This window comes from Staurois parvus, unplaced genomic scaffold, assembly GCF_062004578.1.
Source record: "Staurois parvus isolate SC_StPar_1 unplaced genomic scaffold, SC_StPar_1.0 ptg000708l, whole genome shotgun sequence".
Taxonomy (NCBI): domain Eukaryota; kingdom Metazoa; phylum Chordata; class Amphibia; order Anura; family Ranidae; genus Staurois; species Staurois parvus.
Window position 1 is genome coordinate 12,286,283 of NW_028318504.1, and position 16,930 is coordinate 12,303,212.

At 40.3% G+C, this 16,930-nt stretch overlaps 1 protein-coding gene across 1 annotated transcript in view; it reads left to right on the forward strand.

Moving 5' to 3' along the window:
- Nucleotides 1-16,930, forward strand: part of GFRA4 (GDNF family receptor alpha 4) — a 668,764-nt gene that overhangs the window by 457,014 nt on the left and 194,820 nt on the right. The window contains exon 2 of the mRNA XM_089653371.1: nucleotides 6,021-6,098. Coding sequence (XP_089509497.1) covers nucleotides 6,021-6,098 — 78 coding nt within the window. The remainder of the gene's footprint in view (nucleotides 1-6,020; nucleotides 6,099-16,930) is intronic.

A 16,930-nucleotide genomic window follows, 5' to 3' on the forward strand; every position in this document is an offset into this window, starting at 1 on the left:
TGGTCAGCGGAGGCAGTGCTTATCAATCCTATACACACATTGATCACGCACAACTATTTTACAAAACAAAGCATTTACACCTTCTCTGATCCACAGTCTTGACCACCAGAAGCCCTGATGAAGGGAGTACATCTAACCCCAAAAAGGTGAAGGCCTATATTGTACCCTAATGCCCTAACTTTTGTCTCAGAATCAGGGGCAGACTGACCATTTGGAAACTCGGGCACTGCCTGAGGGCCCGGGGTCAGTAGGGGGGCCCATGAGATGCCCCTGGTACCTTTTTCATAGGCTTTTTTGAGTTTGGGCAAGGACACAGGGGCCCCATGATCCCCTGTTGCCCGGGGGCCCCATGAGTTGTCAGTCCATCCCTGCTCAGAATCATCAATTAATCTGGCACTGACAAACCACATTTCACTGACTTTAATAGGAAGGTCTTCTCTTGATGAGCCTACATCATAACATACACCAGCCTAGCAGGCACTATTAAAAAGAGTACCAACTATTGGTTACCACCCCTTAGCTTAGTTCCAGAACCACTTTTTTGGGACATGGTAGTATTTTAGGCAATATGGTGGTACTCCTGCACACGCACTGACCACACTCAACACTATTTTACAACATGGCATTTGCACTTTCTCTGACCACCAGAAGCCTTGGTGAAGGGAGTATACCTGACTCCAGAAACACAGAGGTCTGTATTCTGACCTAATACTAATAAAAATATTTAATTTTGAACTTTTTTCACAGAATCATCAATTCATCTGGCACTGTTAAACCACACTCCATTGACTTTGATATGAAGGACCCCTATTGATGAGCCTACATCATCTACCAGCCCAAAAGACTCTATAAAAAAAGAATATCACCTATTGGTTATCACTCCTTAGCTTAGATGCACCACCACCTTACCGAGCACATCTGTTCTCATTATCTTCAATAACATGACATCATGTTTGACAACTTAGCAGTCTCTTTGGTGACATGTAAGTCTCTCTGATAACATGGCAGTCTTTCGGGCGACATGGTGGTACTCCTGCACATGCATTGACTACATTCAACATTATTTTACAATATATTGTTTGCATCTCCTCTAATCCACAGGCTTGAACACCATAAGCCTTGAAGGGAATACATCTAACCCAAGAAACATGGAAGCCTGTATTCTGACCTAATACCAATAAGAGGACTTACTTGGAACTTTTGTCTCATATTCATTAATCAATCTGGCACTGATAAATCACACATAAATCACTCTTCATAGACTCTGATATGAAGGATCCCTCTTGACTAGCCTACATCATAACATACACCAGCCCAGAAGTCTATATAAAAAAATACCAAATTGTGATTACCACCCTTAGCCTTGATCCAGCACCAATTTACCGATTACATCTCTTCTCATTATCTCAAATAACATGACAATCTTGGTGATAACTTGGGAGTCTCTTTGGTGACATGTCAGTCTTTCTGATAACAATGGCAGTCTTTCAGGTAATATGGTGGACTCTTTAGCATGCCAGTCCCTTTGAAGACATAATGGCCTGTCTGTTTGCAATCTCATTGACAACTTAGCAGTCGTGTTGCCAATGTAGCAGTCTCTCTGGTAACATAACAGAATTTTTTAGAGATGACAGTCTCTCCAGTTACATGGTAGTCTCCTGGAGGTATAACAGTCTCTCCAGTTACATGGTAGTCTCCTGGAGGTATGACAGTCTCTCCAGTTACATGGTAGTCTCCTGGAGCTATGACAGTCTCTAATAATATGGCAGTCTTTTTTTTTACATCTTTTTCAGTCTATAGTTGTCTATATGGTTCATGTAGCAGTCTGTTTGGAAACACAACTGGTTCTGTGGTGTCCTGGTAGTCACTGTGATAAGGTAGTCTCTTGGTATGCCAGCCTCTATAGTAACATGGTAAACTGTCTTGTAACATGTAGCACTCTCTAATAATAACAGCAACAATTTCTGGTAACAAAACAGATCTTTGTGGTAATTCAGCAGCACTTTGGTAACAAACATGACCTTTAATTCTTGGCCAATTGCAGGCACAAAGTTGCCACTGGAATATCTGAGAGATGCAAAAAAAGTCCAATACTGGGCTCATCCTTCTGCAATACGTTTACCACCTTGCAGTCCCCCATCCCCTGGCAGTATTTTTTTAAACATACCTTTTTTAAATACAAAGTTTAGCCCATTGTTGGGCTTTCAAGCTTAAAGTGGAAGGAAACTCCCACTGGACCTTTGTACCCTGGCTTATAATAAAGCTTTCCTGTAGGTACAAGGAATATCTCCAAAACATGCTCTGTTTAGGGGATATTCAGTGTCCCTGCAGCCACTGACGTGAGCATGCTGCCACGGGCGACGTCATCGCGGCTTGACCAATCAAGTGACCAGAGCCTGCGAACCCAGAAGGAAGACCAGGTGAAGATGGAAACCCTGTCAGTGGTGACAGCAGACTTCTGGAGGTCTTCGTTTTAAGGTAAGTCTTTCATAATGTGCTAGTATGTGATGCATACTAGCACATTATGATATTATTTTACAGGGGAATGTTTTCTAAAAAAATTTTTGGGGCAGTTTTTTTAACGCTTTATTATCAGTCTTGGGACAGTTGGCCTTTAGCCCATCAAACCCCCATCTCCAGTCTTTTTTTTCTACTATTATTATTATTACACAGGGTTTATTTAGTGCCAACAGTTCGCGCAGCACTCCACAAAGTAAAGAAACACAGTAAAGTTCAATACTAGAGGACTAGGAGAACCCTGGTTACGGGAACTTACAATCTAAAATGGGACAGAGTAATATAAAAGGTAATAACTGTGAGGGATAAGCATAGGGAAAAAGTAGAAGTACAGTTTGAAGGTTGAGATGGAATAGGCTTCCCTTAAGAGATGAGTTTTTAGGTATCACCTAAAATGAGACAGAGTAGGAGATAGTCAGACAGATTGAAGTAAGGAGTTCCAGAGGATGGGACAGGATATGGAGAGGTCCTGGAGGTGAGCATTGTAGGAGGGGACATGGGAGCTAAAGAGCAGGAAGCCTTGGGAGGAACAGAGAGAATGTTTTGGGTGATTATTATTATTATTATACAGTATTTATATAGCACCAAAGGGTATGCTCAGCGCTGTACAGTAGCAAGGGGGACAGAACATGAGACAAGACAGTAACAGTACAATACATGAGGGGTTCGAGGGCCCTGCTCTTTCGAGCTTACAATCTAGGAGGGAGGGGAAGGTGGTACAGGAGGAGATGGCTGTGGGGGATGGAGTGGTGGGAGGAGTGGAGGAGGATAGTTGTTAGATGAGGTCAGGTGTTAGGTGAGGTTGGGGTAGGCTTCCCTGAAGAAGAGGGTTTTCAGGGTGCGCCTGAAGATGAGGAGGGTAGGTGACAGTCTGATGGATTGGGGTAGGGAGTTCCAGAGGATGGGGGAAGTCCTGGAGAAGTCCTGCAGTCGGGCGTGGGAGGAGGAGACCAGGGAGCTAGAGAGTCGGAGGTCCTGTGAGGAGCGGAGGGCACGGGTAGGGTAGTATTTGGGTATCAGGTCAGTTATGTAGTTTGGGGCGCCATTGTGAATGGTTTTGTAGGTCAGAGTTAGCAGTTTGGGTGATATTTTGGGACAATGTTGTTAATGTAGCTGAGGGAAGAGTGTTTTACACTTTGAAATATTTACATTGGGAGATCGGATGTTAGTGAAGGTATTGGCAGAAAGGGATGGAAGACACTGAATAGTTGGTAAGGTAGATAAGTCTAGTAGCAATGTCCTCTTTGTCTTGGGATGTGGATGGAAACAGCCCATCAGTCTCTGCTGCATGCAACTCTTGTCATCTCCATTCCAATTTGATCTAATTTTCATAAATCTGAATCCTTCATTGTCTTGTGTTCCCGAATACTCCTTTGTACTGTACTGAGTGATACAAGCTCTCTGCTTCTGCATTGTGCATATAACACGCTGTGTCGTTGTATATGACCCTGCAGTGCATAACAAGGAAAATATAGAGATTACAGTTACTTTCATTTTTTTTGAGGGCTCTTAACTGTATGTTTAACTCTATCAAACACCTGATTGCCAAGCTGGGATCCAAACAACACATTGTTTTGCTATAAAAATAACTGTTCTGATTGTCTGCTGCTTAGCAATAGACATTTTCCTGTGTTTACTTTGAAAATTACACTCGAAAGGCTCATTTACACTTACGGTTAGGAAGGGGGAATGGTAAAAAAAAAACAGGCAGCTGTTTTGCATCACAACCCTCCCTTAAGCTGCAAAGGTGGAGGCGGGGAACATATACCCCCTGTTGCATTCAGCGGACAGTACCACCCCCGAACGTGACCCAGTCGAGTGAATAGGGTCCCATCACAACCGCCCTGCAATCATGTGCAATGTCTGATTTGTAGACTTCAGTTATGAGTTCTTAAGGGTCTGTACCTTCCTCACACTGGTCATAGGCAACATGCCTTACATATACAGCATACACGCTTAATGGGGTCCCACCTTGTTCCATAGAAAGCAGGCATCCCAGAAAAATTAGAGAACATCTTAACACCTTCATAGAATCTACAAGTGCTAGAATATGTTCATACTTATTTCTAATTCAATATGTTTGGCAAATATAATAGCTTTACACCCTTTAAAGCTGGCCTTTTTAAAAGAAAAAAAATGCTCCATTAGCAGTTGGTCACCTACCATGCAAACAGGTGTTGTTCATATTATTACTAGTGAACGGGCTTAGGGGAGTCAACCATTCAGCATTTCAATTCAATTCTGATCTTCTCCTTCAGCAAAGAGTGACAGCTGCCCAGGCCCAGGGAGCTATAGTATTTTAATTTGTTGGACATCCCATTGCAAACCATGGAGTGCCAAACCTTGTCCCCCTTTTGCAGTTATCACAGATTCCACTCTTCTGGGAAGCCTTTCTTTAACATTACTTTGGAATGTTTCTATAAGAATATGTGCCCATTTACCCAAAAAAGCATTTGTCAGTTCAGGTACTGATGTTGGATGAGGAGACCTGACTTGCCATTGGTATTCCAATCCATCCCAAAGGTGTCCGGTGGGGTTGAGGTAAAGGCTCTGTCTAGGCCACTCAAGTTCCTCCACTCCAAACTCATCAAACCATGTCTTTATGGAGCTAGATTTGTGCCACAGTCATGCTAGAAGAGAAAAAGACTTTCCCCAAACGATTGCCACAAGGTTTGAAGGACATTATTGTCTAAGATGTTTTTGTAGACTGTAGCACTAGAAGAAACATTTCTTGAAACACCTGGACTCAATAATATGGAGGGATGTCCGCATGTGTTTCATATGGTACAACACATCTCAGGGAACCTCTGCTAAAATTAATCCCTCTAGGGTTATGCTGGAAGCAAAAAACAGTCTTTCCCAACTTGTAGCTCCAAGGTTGGAAACACACAATTGTCTAAAATGTGTTTGCATATAGTCTCTGTGGAACAGACGTTGTCTTTCCTATGCTTCTCCACTTTTTTGGGGGGACCTCTCATGTAATACAATACCACTGTCCTAATAATGGATCTCAATTATCAATATCTGGTGTACTCTTGTGTGAGAAATGACAATACTAACGTACATTAACCATTTTCTTGTGCCATAAGCTATATTTGAATATATCTGATCTTGAGATAGAAATACACAAATACTTGTGAGTTTGGAACCGCAGCCAAACTTGTCATTTCAATTTATATTGTTGACTTTTGTTACTTCAAAAACTTATAGAAATGTAATTTATACGAGATTAAATATAACATTTTGTAAACTTTGTATGTTGTAGTATTTACAGTACCCCCCCCCCCCCCCCCCCCCCCCCCCCGCTGGAAACACCCGAACTCAATAATTCAGAGAAATGTCAACAACATGCTTTTGACCATAGTCTTTGAATTTCAGAATTTTTAACATCTGTGAATTTAAGTCAGTGGGGTGGACAAAGGATGTGGGGGTATTTTTTTTTCATTACATGAATGCTTTAAAACATTTTATTTCATCAATAACATATATTTATTTCTTCACAGCTTCAAGCAGCAGCCAGCGAAGCAACAGGAGGAAAACAACGTCAGAAATTTCTGCAAACAACAGACAAAAGACAAAAGGTTTTTTCCCCACATTCATTTTACTAATTGTGTCTTTAAGCTACAAAGCATTGCTTTATGCTGTAAAAAAAAAAAAATCCGGTTATTTCCATTGAATAGGGAAATCGATGCCTTGTGTCTGGGAGGCAGGTATGCTTTTCTGTAGCCACAGACACGCGGAGATCATTGTGTGTTTAGAATCTTGGTAAAGAATTTGCAAGTAAGAATGCGGTGACAATGTGAATGGAAATTCTAATGACTTGTTTCAGCGGTCCTATTATCTTGGCAGTGCATTAGAGTGTAATCTGTGAAACGTGTCAGGCATGGAAGCTTAGGAGCATGCCAATGTATATGTTTATCATTTCTCCTTCTCCAGTCTCTCTCCTCTCCATCTAGATGTCACGGGCACCGTATAGCCCTGATGTCTCAGGTGACATTTATAAAAGGGCCACACCATTGTCCCCAGCTAGGTAAACAGGCTAGTTACTTATTTTGCAAGGCAACCTGCAACTTCCAGATAAGGAGTCGCCTTTTTAAGATAAAGTGCGCAGTGCACACGGCAGCCTCGATGAATACTGGAAATTAAAAGCACATTCAAGCCAGAAGAACTTCAATTCATTTAGGAGCAGTTGGTATTCTTTAAAGTCTGAATATTGTTTGTGGAAGATTTTATCAGTAAAATCAGAATATTTTCACCATTATAATTGTTTTTCCTTAGTTTAGCATTCAAACTTTTTTTTTTCGCTGCTCCTCCTTCTTTAAAAATCTTACAGTATATGACGCTTTGCTGCCAATATTACAGCCAATGAAGTGTTTGCATTGGGTTTTCAGTACTGAAAATTGCCCTACACATGCCTTGACCCAAACTTACTCTATATGGCGAAATGTTTGTGGACAAATGACTAGAGATGAGCGAATTATTCAAAAATTCGATTCGGCTGATTCGCCGAATTTGCGGGAGAAATTATATTCGATGCGAATTTATTCGCCGCGAATTTAACTTATTAAAAGGGTTTCTAGGCTTCAGAGAGCCTTTATATTAGTGCAGAACACTGTACCTTTAATTTAAATGCCCTTGGAATCTGCTGGGGAAGAGAAATAATACTGTCAGTCAGTATGACATGCAGATGAGTGCCGTCGATCTTAGAATCACCGCACACTTCACTCATTTGGGCAGTCACGGGGCACGACGAAGAAGAAGAATGAAAAGAAGAATGAAAAGAAGAAGAAGAAGAAGAAGAATGAAAAGAAGAAGAAGAAGAATGAAAAGAAGAAGAAGAAGAATGAAAAGAAGAAGAATGAAAAGAAGAAGAATGAGAAGAAGAATGAGAAGAATGAAAAGAAGAATGAGAAGAATGAAAAGAAGAAGAATGAGAAGAATGAGAAGAATGAAAAGAAGAAGAATGAGAAGAATGAAAAGAAGAAGAAGAAGAAGAAGAATGAAAAGAAGAAGAAGAAGAATGAAAAGAAGAAGAAGAAGAAGAATGAAAAGAAGAAGAAGAAGAATGAAAAGAAGAAGAAGAAGAAGAAGAAGAAGAAGAATGAAAAGTAGAAGAAGAAGAATGAAAAGAAGAATGAGAAGAAGAAGGAAAAGAAGAATGAGAAGAAGAAGGAAAAGAAGAATGAAAAGAAGAAGAATGAAAAGAAGAAGGAAAAGAAGAATGAAAAGAAGAAGAATGAAAAGAAGAAGAAGAAGAAGAATGAAAAGAAGAATGAAAAGAAGAAGAAGAAGAATGAAAAGAAGAAGAAGAAGAATGAAAAGAAGAATGAAAAGAAGAAAAATGAAAAGAAGAAGAAGAATGAAAAGAAGAAGAAGAAGAATGAAAAGAAGAATGAAAAGAAGAAGAAGAAGAATGAAAAGAAGAAGAAGAAGAAGAATGAAAAGAAGAAGAAGAAGAATGAAAAGAAGAATGAAAAGAAGAAGAAGAAGAATGAAAAGAAGAATGAAAAGAAGAAGAAGAAGAATGAAAAGAAGAAGAAGAAGAATGAAAAGAATAATGAAAAGAAGAAGAATGAAAAGAAGAATGAAAAGAAGAAGAAGAAGAAGAAGAAGAATGAAAAGAAGAAGAAGAAGAATGAAAAGAAGAATGAAAAGAAGAAGAAGAAGAATGAAAAAAATAATGAAAAGAAGAAGAAGAATGAAAAGAAGAATGAAAAGAAGAAGAAGAAGAAGAATGAAAAGAAGAAGAAGAAGAAGAAGAAGAAGAATGAAAAGAAGAAGAAGAAGAAGAATGAAAAGAAGAAGAAGAAGAATGAAAAGAAGAATGAAAAGAGAAAAATGAAAAGAAGAAGAAGAAGAAGAATGAAAAGAAGAAGAAGAAGAATGAAATGAAGAATGAAAAGAAGAAGAATGAAAAGAAGAAGAAGAAGAAGAAGAAGAATGAAAAGAAGAAGAAGAAGAATGAAAAGAAGAAGAAGAAGAATGAAAAGAAGAATGAAAAGAAGAAGAAGAAGAATGAAAAGAATAATGAAAAGAAGAAGAAGAATAATGAAAAGAAGAATGAAAAGAAGAAGAAGAAGAATGAAAAGAAGAAGAAGAAGAATGAAAAGAAGAAGAAGAAGAATGAAAAGAAGAATGAAAAGAAGAAGAAGAAGAATGAAAAGAAGAATGAAAAGAAGAAGAAGAAGAAGAATGAAAAGAAGAAGAAGAATGAAAAGAAGAAGAAGAAGAATGAAAAGAAGAAGAAGAATGAAAAGAAGAAGAAGAAGAATGAAAAGAAGAATGAAAAGAAGAAGAAGAAGAATGAAAAGAATAATGAAAAGAAGAAGAAAAAGAATGAAAAGAAGAATGAAAAGAAGAAGAAGAAGAAGAAGAAGAAGAAGAAGAAGAATGAAAAGAAGAAGAAGAAGAATGAAAAGAAGAATGAAAAGAAGAAGAATGAAAAGAAGAAGAAGAAGAATGAAAAGAAGAATGAAAAGAAGAAGAAGAAGAATGAAAAGAAGAAGAAGAATGAAAAGAAGAATGAAAAGAAGAATGAAAAGAAGAAGAAAAAGAAGAATGAAAAGAAGAAGAAAAAGAAGAATAAGAAGAATGAAAAGAAGAATGAGAAGAAGAATGAAAAGAAGAATGAAAAGAAGAATGAAAAGAAGAATGAAAAGAAGAATGAAAAGAAGAAGAAGAAGAATGAAAAGAAGAATGAAAAGAAGAAGAAGAAGAATGAAAAGAAGAAGAAGAAGAATGAAAAGAAGAATGAAAAGAAGAAGAAGAATGAAAAGAAGAAGAAGAATGAAAATAAGAAGAATGAAAAGAAGAAGAAGAAGAATGAAAAGAAGAATGAAAAGAAGAAGAAGAAGAATGAAAAGAAGAAGAAGAAGAATGAAAAGAAGAATGAAAAGAAGAAGAAGAAGAATGAAAAGAAGAAGAATTAAAGTACAGCAAAAAGTGTATCTGCAGAGAGCTCCGCTATTTCTGACAGTTCTGACAGTTCCTTCACATTTACAGCGGTTGAAACATTGTATCTATTTATTTCCGAATAAAAACATCTGTATCCTAAATGGAAACAAATAGATACAATGTTTCAACCGCTGTAAATGAACTGTCAGAACTGTCAGAAATAGCGGAGCTCTCTGCAGTGACACTTTTGCCGGCTGATCGGGAAAAATTTGATTCGTGCACCCGAAGTTTGCTAAAATTCGGATTCAATGCGAATCGAATTTTTCCTGATATTCGAAACGAATTCCACTTCGCCAGGTTCGATTCGCTCATCTCTACAAATGACCATCACACCTATGTGCATTTATAGCATATGTACTGTTGTCTTTCGAATTAGTTCCTTCACTATTATCCAGACAATTAAAGCATGCATTCTCTTCTCCATCTACACCTCCTCCCTTGGCCACGGCTTCAACTACCATCTCTACGCCGATGACACGCAAATCTACCTCTCTACTCCTCGCCTCAATCCTTCAGTCTCTGCCCTAATAACCTGCCTACTGAATGACATATCAGACTGGATGTCACTCCACTTCCTCAAATTAAACCTTTCCAAAACCGAGCTCCTAGTTTTCCCCCCAGCCCATGCCCCCCCTAACCTCTCCATCACGACCAATAACGCCACCATCAGTCCCTCCCTGCAAGCCAAAGTTCTAGGTGTCACTCTAGACTCCAATCTATCCTTCCAGCCCCATGTCCAATCGCTGGCAAATTCATGCAGGCTCCACCTCCGCAACATCTCCAAGATACACACTCTAACCCCAGACACTACTAAACAACTCATTCACTCCCTTATTATCTCCCGACTCGACTACTGCAACTCCCTCTTCACCGGCCTACCTCATCACAGACTAACCCTGCTTCAGTCTATCCTGAACTCAACGGCCAGACTCATCCACCTTACCAACCGCTCTGTATCCGCCACCCCCCTCTGTCATTCCCTCCACTGGCTTCCAATTGCCCAACGTATAAAATTCAAACTACTAACATTGACGTACAAAGCCATTCATAATACTGCCCCAAACTACCTCACCAACCTGATATCCAAATACCACCCAACACGTACTCTTCGCTCCTCACAAGACCTTCTACTCTCCAGTTCCCTGGACTCCTCCTCTCATGCCCGACTCCAGGACTTCTCCAGGTCTTCCCCCATCCTCTGGAACTCACTACCCCAACCCATCAGACTGTCATCTACCCTCCTCATCTTTAGGCGCACCCTGAAAACCCATCTCTTCAGGGAAACCTACCCCGCCCTCACCTAACAACCTATCTCCTCCTACCACTCCATCCCCCACATCCATTTCCTCCTGTACCACCATCCCCTCCCTCCTAGATTGTAAGTTCCAAGGAGCAGGGCCCTCGAACCCCTTGTGTATTGTATTGTTACTGTATTGTCTCATGTATTGTCTCCCACTACAATGTACAGCGCTGAGCAAACTTTTTGATGCTATATAATTACTGTATAACAATAATAATAATAATAATAATGTCTTTTAGTCCTTTCATGATCTTTGTGAGAGGTATCATCCAGGGTCTAGAAAGTTCAAATTCTCCTCTTTTTAAAAGTTTTTCACCCTAGAAGGATCTCAGAGCTCTGCATATGAGAAATCACATCAAAAAAAGCAATACTAAGATGCACTGCAGGTGGCGCTGAAACTGCAGCAGCATTGCACAGGGAGAGGATTCAAGAGGAATTTATTATTCTGTGGTTTCCTGGGTCACAGGGAAGCATTCCAGTTGGATGGCCACTGTCCATTGTGACTCTGGTGGCCATCTTGGGTCAGGCAGAGTCTATTTAAGAAACAAAATTGACCATAACACTGCGCATAACAGTATGATAGTCCTTCAATGTCCAAATAAATGAATACCCCTTGTGAATTTGTTTTTACTTTTATTCTTACCTTTTATCCTGAATTCACATACTCACTCTTCCAATGGATCCAGCATTGTCCTGCTGTGATCCGTTGCTTGGCTGCCATGCACTAGGCCCCACACCGCCATCTTTTTCTGTGACATTATCGGCCGTCGGGCCACCTGATGATGTGTGTCAGGTCTGCCCCCCTCCAGCTGCAATGGGTGGAAGCCAATGCCTCCTGGGATAGGTTACATGCAAATCCCTGGAAGCTTCAAAAGCCAGGGCACGTTGTTCCTACCTAGACAAGAATGGAGGGAAAGCGGAAAGCTGGATGAAAAAAATTTAAGAAACCCACCCAAATAAAAATGTCAGCTATTTTTCCCTTTGAAGGAAGGGGGTGGGGGAAGGAGGAATGCAATCATTTTTTTTTGTTTGTTTGTTTGTTTGTTTTTTGAATGAAGGACCACTTTAAAAAAATAGAGATTACCATTCAGTTAATCAAGAAAAATGAAATAAAGTCTGAGGAATGCGGAGCACATAAAGTAAGATGTGTTGTGTGAGGACACCTGTCTGCCACCGAATATATTAAAGCTGTATTTATAAAATTTTCTTTCAGTTCTGGCAAAGTGCATAAATTTACAGTACAAAAAGGTTAACACTGATTCATAACGAGATGGGGAGAGTGCGTGGCGGATCTGAGACATCCCTGCGTTGGCACTGGCCTGGAAAGGAGTCTGCTTTAAAAAAAAGCTGCAGGGTTGTCGCTGCAGCTAGAGGAAGGAATATATTTATGGGGACATTATAGATTTTAAATATGTATATGTGAGTGTGATCTGCTCATTGCCAACAATCTTATCAATTTGTGTCAGTGATTTATAAAGAGCAAATATGTTTCTATGTAGAGATCATAATTTTATCTGTATATGGAGCAGGGGCGGAATCCCCTTTGGAAACTCGGGCACTGCCCGAGGGCCCTGGGTTAGTAGGGGGCCCCATGAGATGCCCCTGGTACCTTTTTCATAAGCTTTTTTGAGTTTGGGCAAGGACACAGGGGCCCCATGATCCCCTATTGCCCGGGGGCCCCATGAGTTGTCAGTCCGCCCCTGATATGGAGGCAAAGACATTTGCTCATTACATATAAATTCTATGCTTCCTGTCTAGTAGTTTTGCAGTATGGTTGAGTCTCACTGATCTTAACTGAAACCAATAGACTCTTGGCAGTCTCTAAGGATATGAAACGCCCACTATGTTTAGGATTAGGAACAAGCTCAGAGTTCAGTGCAGATACAAGTTTTTTTTGGCTCGAGCCGAACATCAGGTATAATTGCAGTATTACTTCCGCTATTATACATGACCACTTCCCACTGTCAATGGTTGTTAAGGATGTCAGTGGGTGTCATTCTGAACCATAGCAGGCCACATGCTCTGAACATGGTGGGGGGTGCCTTGCAGAGGGGTGCCCTCTGCAAAGCATCTTGTCCCTGATGAGTACAAGGGTCTCTTTCTCACAGCCCTGGCCGGTTGATTGTGGGGGTCTGTGGGTGGAGGTCTTATCTTGAAGACTCCTTTACCAATAAGGAGGGACCCAGATCCCCCCCCCCCATGTAAATACGTTTTAGATACATAGTACCCTCACTTATTCCTAAAATAAAAGTTGTAGTCTAGAATTAAAAATACCTAAATGTATAAAAATATCCCTCATTGTAAATACTTTGTCAATCACGTCATATATCAATCACAATGGTCGATGACCGCCATCCAGCTGAAGAAAAAAAATGCTGCTGCCAAAACATGTCCCGTGCATTCACTTGTCCCCAACCGAGACTGGTGGATGACAGCTGTGGTATACAAGGGGGCAGGGTCTTCTAGATGAACTCATTGATCATATATGACTGTAAAATTCTGATTTTAGCACAACTGCAGGCAAAGGTGTAACTACAGATCATGGGGCCACTTAGAAACCCACATGGAAGAAAAATATATCTGAAAAATATTTGAAAAATATTCTTCCAAAATATATTGACATATATTTGAAATGCTACAATGTTGGCCATATTCAATATATTTCAATAAATATATATATATATATATATATACTGTATATATATATATACTGTATGTTGAAATACATTTTTATTACTAAATATATGAAAAATATTTTTTAAAATACATTTCAAATATGCTGTATGTCTTTAAAAATACAAATCTACATTTTTGGAATGCATTTACAAATATATGCAAAAATATATGTTAAAATGACTTTTTTATATGCTAAAAAAATCTGAAGAATATATTTAAAAAATATATATTTTTAAAAATACCTTCAACTTTCAGCATTTTGTTTTCAGTAGCACACCAGAATTGATATAAACCAGCCCTAAATGATACAGTACTGGAAATGTGTTATCTTCACATGCACACATATTTTCTGTATTTAATTTGCCTCAACAATCTCCCTATTAGGGTCCTATCCCACCCTGGGCCCCACAGCAGCTGCCTGGACAGCTATGCCTATTGTTGCACCACTTGTTGAAGTGTTTACTGGATCATTAGCTCACCTAATTCATGGCGGGAGGGAGCCTTTTGCTCCCAGGTTGAATCTGGCCTGGTTTTCCAGGCTTGCCGCCAGTTGAAGACAGGACTCTCCCTAAGTGCCAATGCCTTTCTGGTAGGATTGGGGCTGCAGTGGTCTGGCCAGGGGCTGGAAGGCGCTAGGAATACCCATTGATGTGCCACCTGTGGACGCATCTCTGGGGTTGCAGAAAAACATTATGAGTTTGTGACCCCACTGAGTTTCACTGGCAATAGGTGCATGTCACTTTTGCTTTTTATGCACTCACCTCTAGGGCAGGCCTCTTGGCTAGACTGGAGCTATTTTTATACTGGCCAGAAGGTCAGCCTAGTGTATTTAGCATGGGAACTTACATGGCACGTGTGGTTTGTTTGTTTTTTATTCACAGAGATAGAAGGTGCAGGTTTTCGGGTCTCTTTCCTTTCCCCAACCAGGGGTCTCTGTTCGGGTGAACCCTTGCTAAGTACTTGGAGGTCCGACTCTTGCAGGTCTCTAAGGATTGGGATCCACTTGGCTTCCCCCTAGACAGACCAAGAGTATCTTGCCCCTGTCAGAAGCCTTGCACCCTGGGGGGTCGGGGGGGGGGGGGGGGGACCGAACTCCATAGGAAAAAAAAAGGTAGCTTTAGCTTACCAAGTGTCTGCAATAGTTCTATAACCAACAGTGAAGATCAGGCATAAGGCATTGTTCAGAATAGGTAGAAATCTATAAACTGAGAGTAAAAGAATGAAAGCAACTCCATTGCTTTAAAAAAAAAATGCTTCTTTGCTAAAGAAGGTACTGGTACTTACATCTCTGTTGGGTTACCTCTTCAGCATCAAACACTTCTATGTGTGTCGAAGTTATTAAAAAATAACACTTTTAGGGGAAAAGATATGGAAGCCTGCAGTAGCAAGGGATAAGGTAAGCACGTCTCCTTATTCATCATCCCCTAGGCAAAATGAACTTAGCAGTGGGGCCCCCTCCACACATTTTTTCTGAATTCAGCTTTACCCTGCATTGACAAGCTTTTTAATATATTTTCTTTGATTTCAAAGAAAACCGCATCAAGCAGAAACTCAAAAGTCCAAATTCAGCAAAAAAGTTTTTTTTTTTAAAGTTTTTTTTTTTTTTTGCACGGAGGTTTTTTAGAATCGTTTTTGTAAAAAAAAAAAATTGCAAGCGATGCTTGCAAGTCACTTTTTTTATAATGTGCTCTCACATGGGGAATCTGCTACCTAAAAATATCTAAACTCATTTGAATTATTTTATGTTTAGCAACATTCTGAAAAGGAGCTAACTTAAGAAACAAAATTAGAAAAAGAACTGCTCCTATGGCAGAGACAAGTTCTGAAAATTCGGCAATTTCGGTTGCTTTGGTGGCACCTTATACCAACCAGGGTTCCAACAAAACTTGTTAGGGGTTCCCTGAGCAATGACCAATTGTTGCTTCTCAGGTGAGTAACTATTGACACCAAATATTTTTTTAAGCTATCTGTAAAGCCTAGATGTGGGGAGCAGTAAAAAATAAGCGGATGAGCTTTTTTGACCAAGGAACTGCAAAATACTGTGGCTTACAATTACCGCCAACCCAAAACACTAAAACTTCACCTCTTCCCTCATCTAAAATGACCAGCAGTCCACTAATTGGAGTAGAGTGGCCATAGTTGTCCTTTAATAAGACACAATAAATGTAATTAAATACAAAGTAAGAAAAAAATGTAATACAACAACATGTCTGTATAATTGACCCTACTACGTCTAAGGTCTTTCAAGGCATTTATATTATCACAACAACCTGCTGTACCTGCCACCCTTTGAAAGACCCCCAGCTGCTACTACACCACATTGGGGACAATAAACCACCAATATACCACCAGATGAAGCCTAGTCACCACCCCAAAGTAACTTATTGTTGGGAAAGCACACCCATACCTGAGATTGGTCCAACCCATAATTCTCCCAAATTTTAAAGCAGCACACAGTTCAAAGATCCAGAGACCTCTGCCAACTGCTATGACAAATTAACTTAAATAGTAAATAACAAAAGATTATAAATGCACATAAGGCGACAAAACACTTGCTAAAGTCAGAAATTAGACAAAAAAATTAAGAAAACATTAGGTGGCCACAAGAAGTCCAGCGGAGGAAGGGCAGGAAAAGGTAATGCTTCGAATGATCCTTCAACAAGACCTTGCCTCCCCTTTTCATACCAAGGACCAGCCCCTAAGTCCCGACCCCTCCAATCAGGTGTTTTTTTGATGTTCATAAATAAACCACTATAACCATGACCAACTCCACTTCTTCTGTATGCCCTTGTCATGTCAGCTCTTCTCTCAGTTCAACTCAGTTCCAGCCCAAGTACTTTATCTTCCCCCTAAAGCAGAGTTACAGTCGCACTGTGAAAAAATAAAAGTCAACAGCTACAAAAGCTGTAGCTTCTGGCTTTTTAAAAACAGCCACTTACCTGTTCCACGATCCCGCGGTGCCCTCCCCGTAGCCCGTTTCTGGTTTTCCAGGCGCCGGCATCTTCAGTGTGGGCACGCAGCTGTGACAACTTGCAGCTTCACAGATGGGTGCCCACTGCACATTTGCAAGTAGTGCTGCACTTCCTGAATGGCCCCGTAGTCTTCTGGGACCTGTCATGTGTCCCAGAAGACTACGGGGGAGGGACGGTAGGAGCACAACTTCTGCAATTTCAGCGGAAGTGGGATTGGGTACCTGTAAATTTCGGGTACCCACTCCCCCGCTACCCAAAGGTGCCAATCCTTAATGGGGAGTGGGGAACTAGTATTTAAAGTGGAACTTCTCCATTTGGGTGGAGCTTTGCTTTAAGTTGCCAGAAGGAGTTATACATGTAGGCAGATATAGTTTGTTTTCTCCACTGTAGGTGATGCTCAACCGAGTGGCACCACAACCTGGAGAGGAAGTCCAAGGGAAACAATGTTTCTCTATGGTTTCCTGGGCCAATGGAGCAGTGTTCTGTTTGGCTACGCTGAGTCCATGTGACC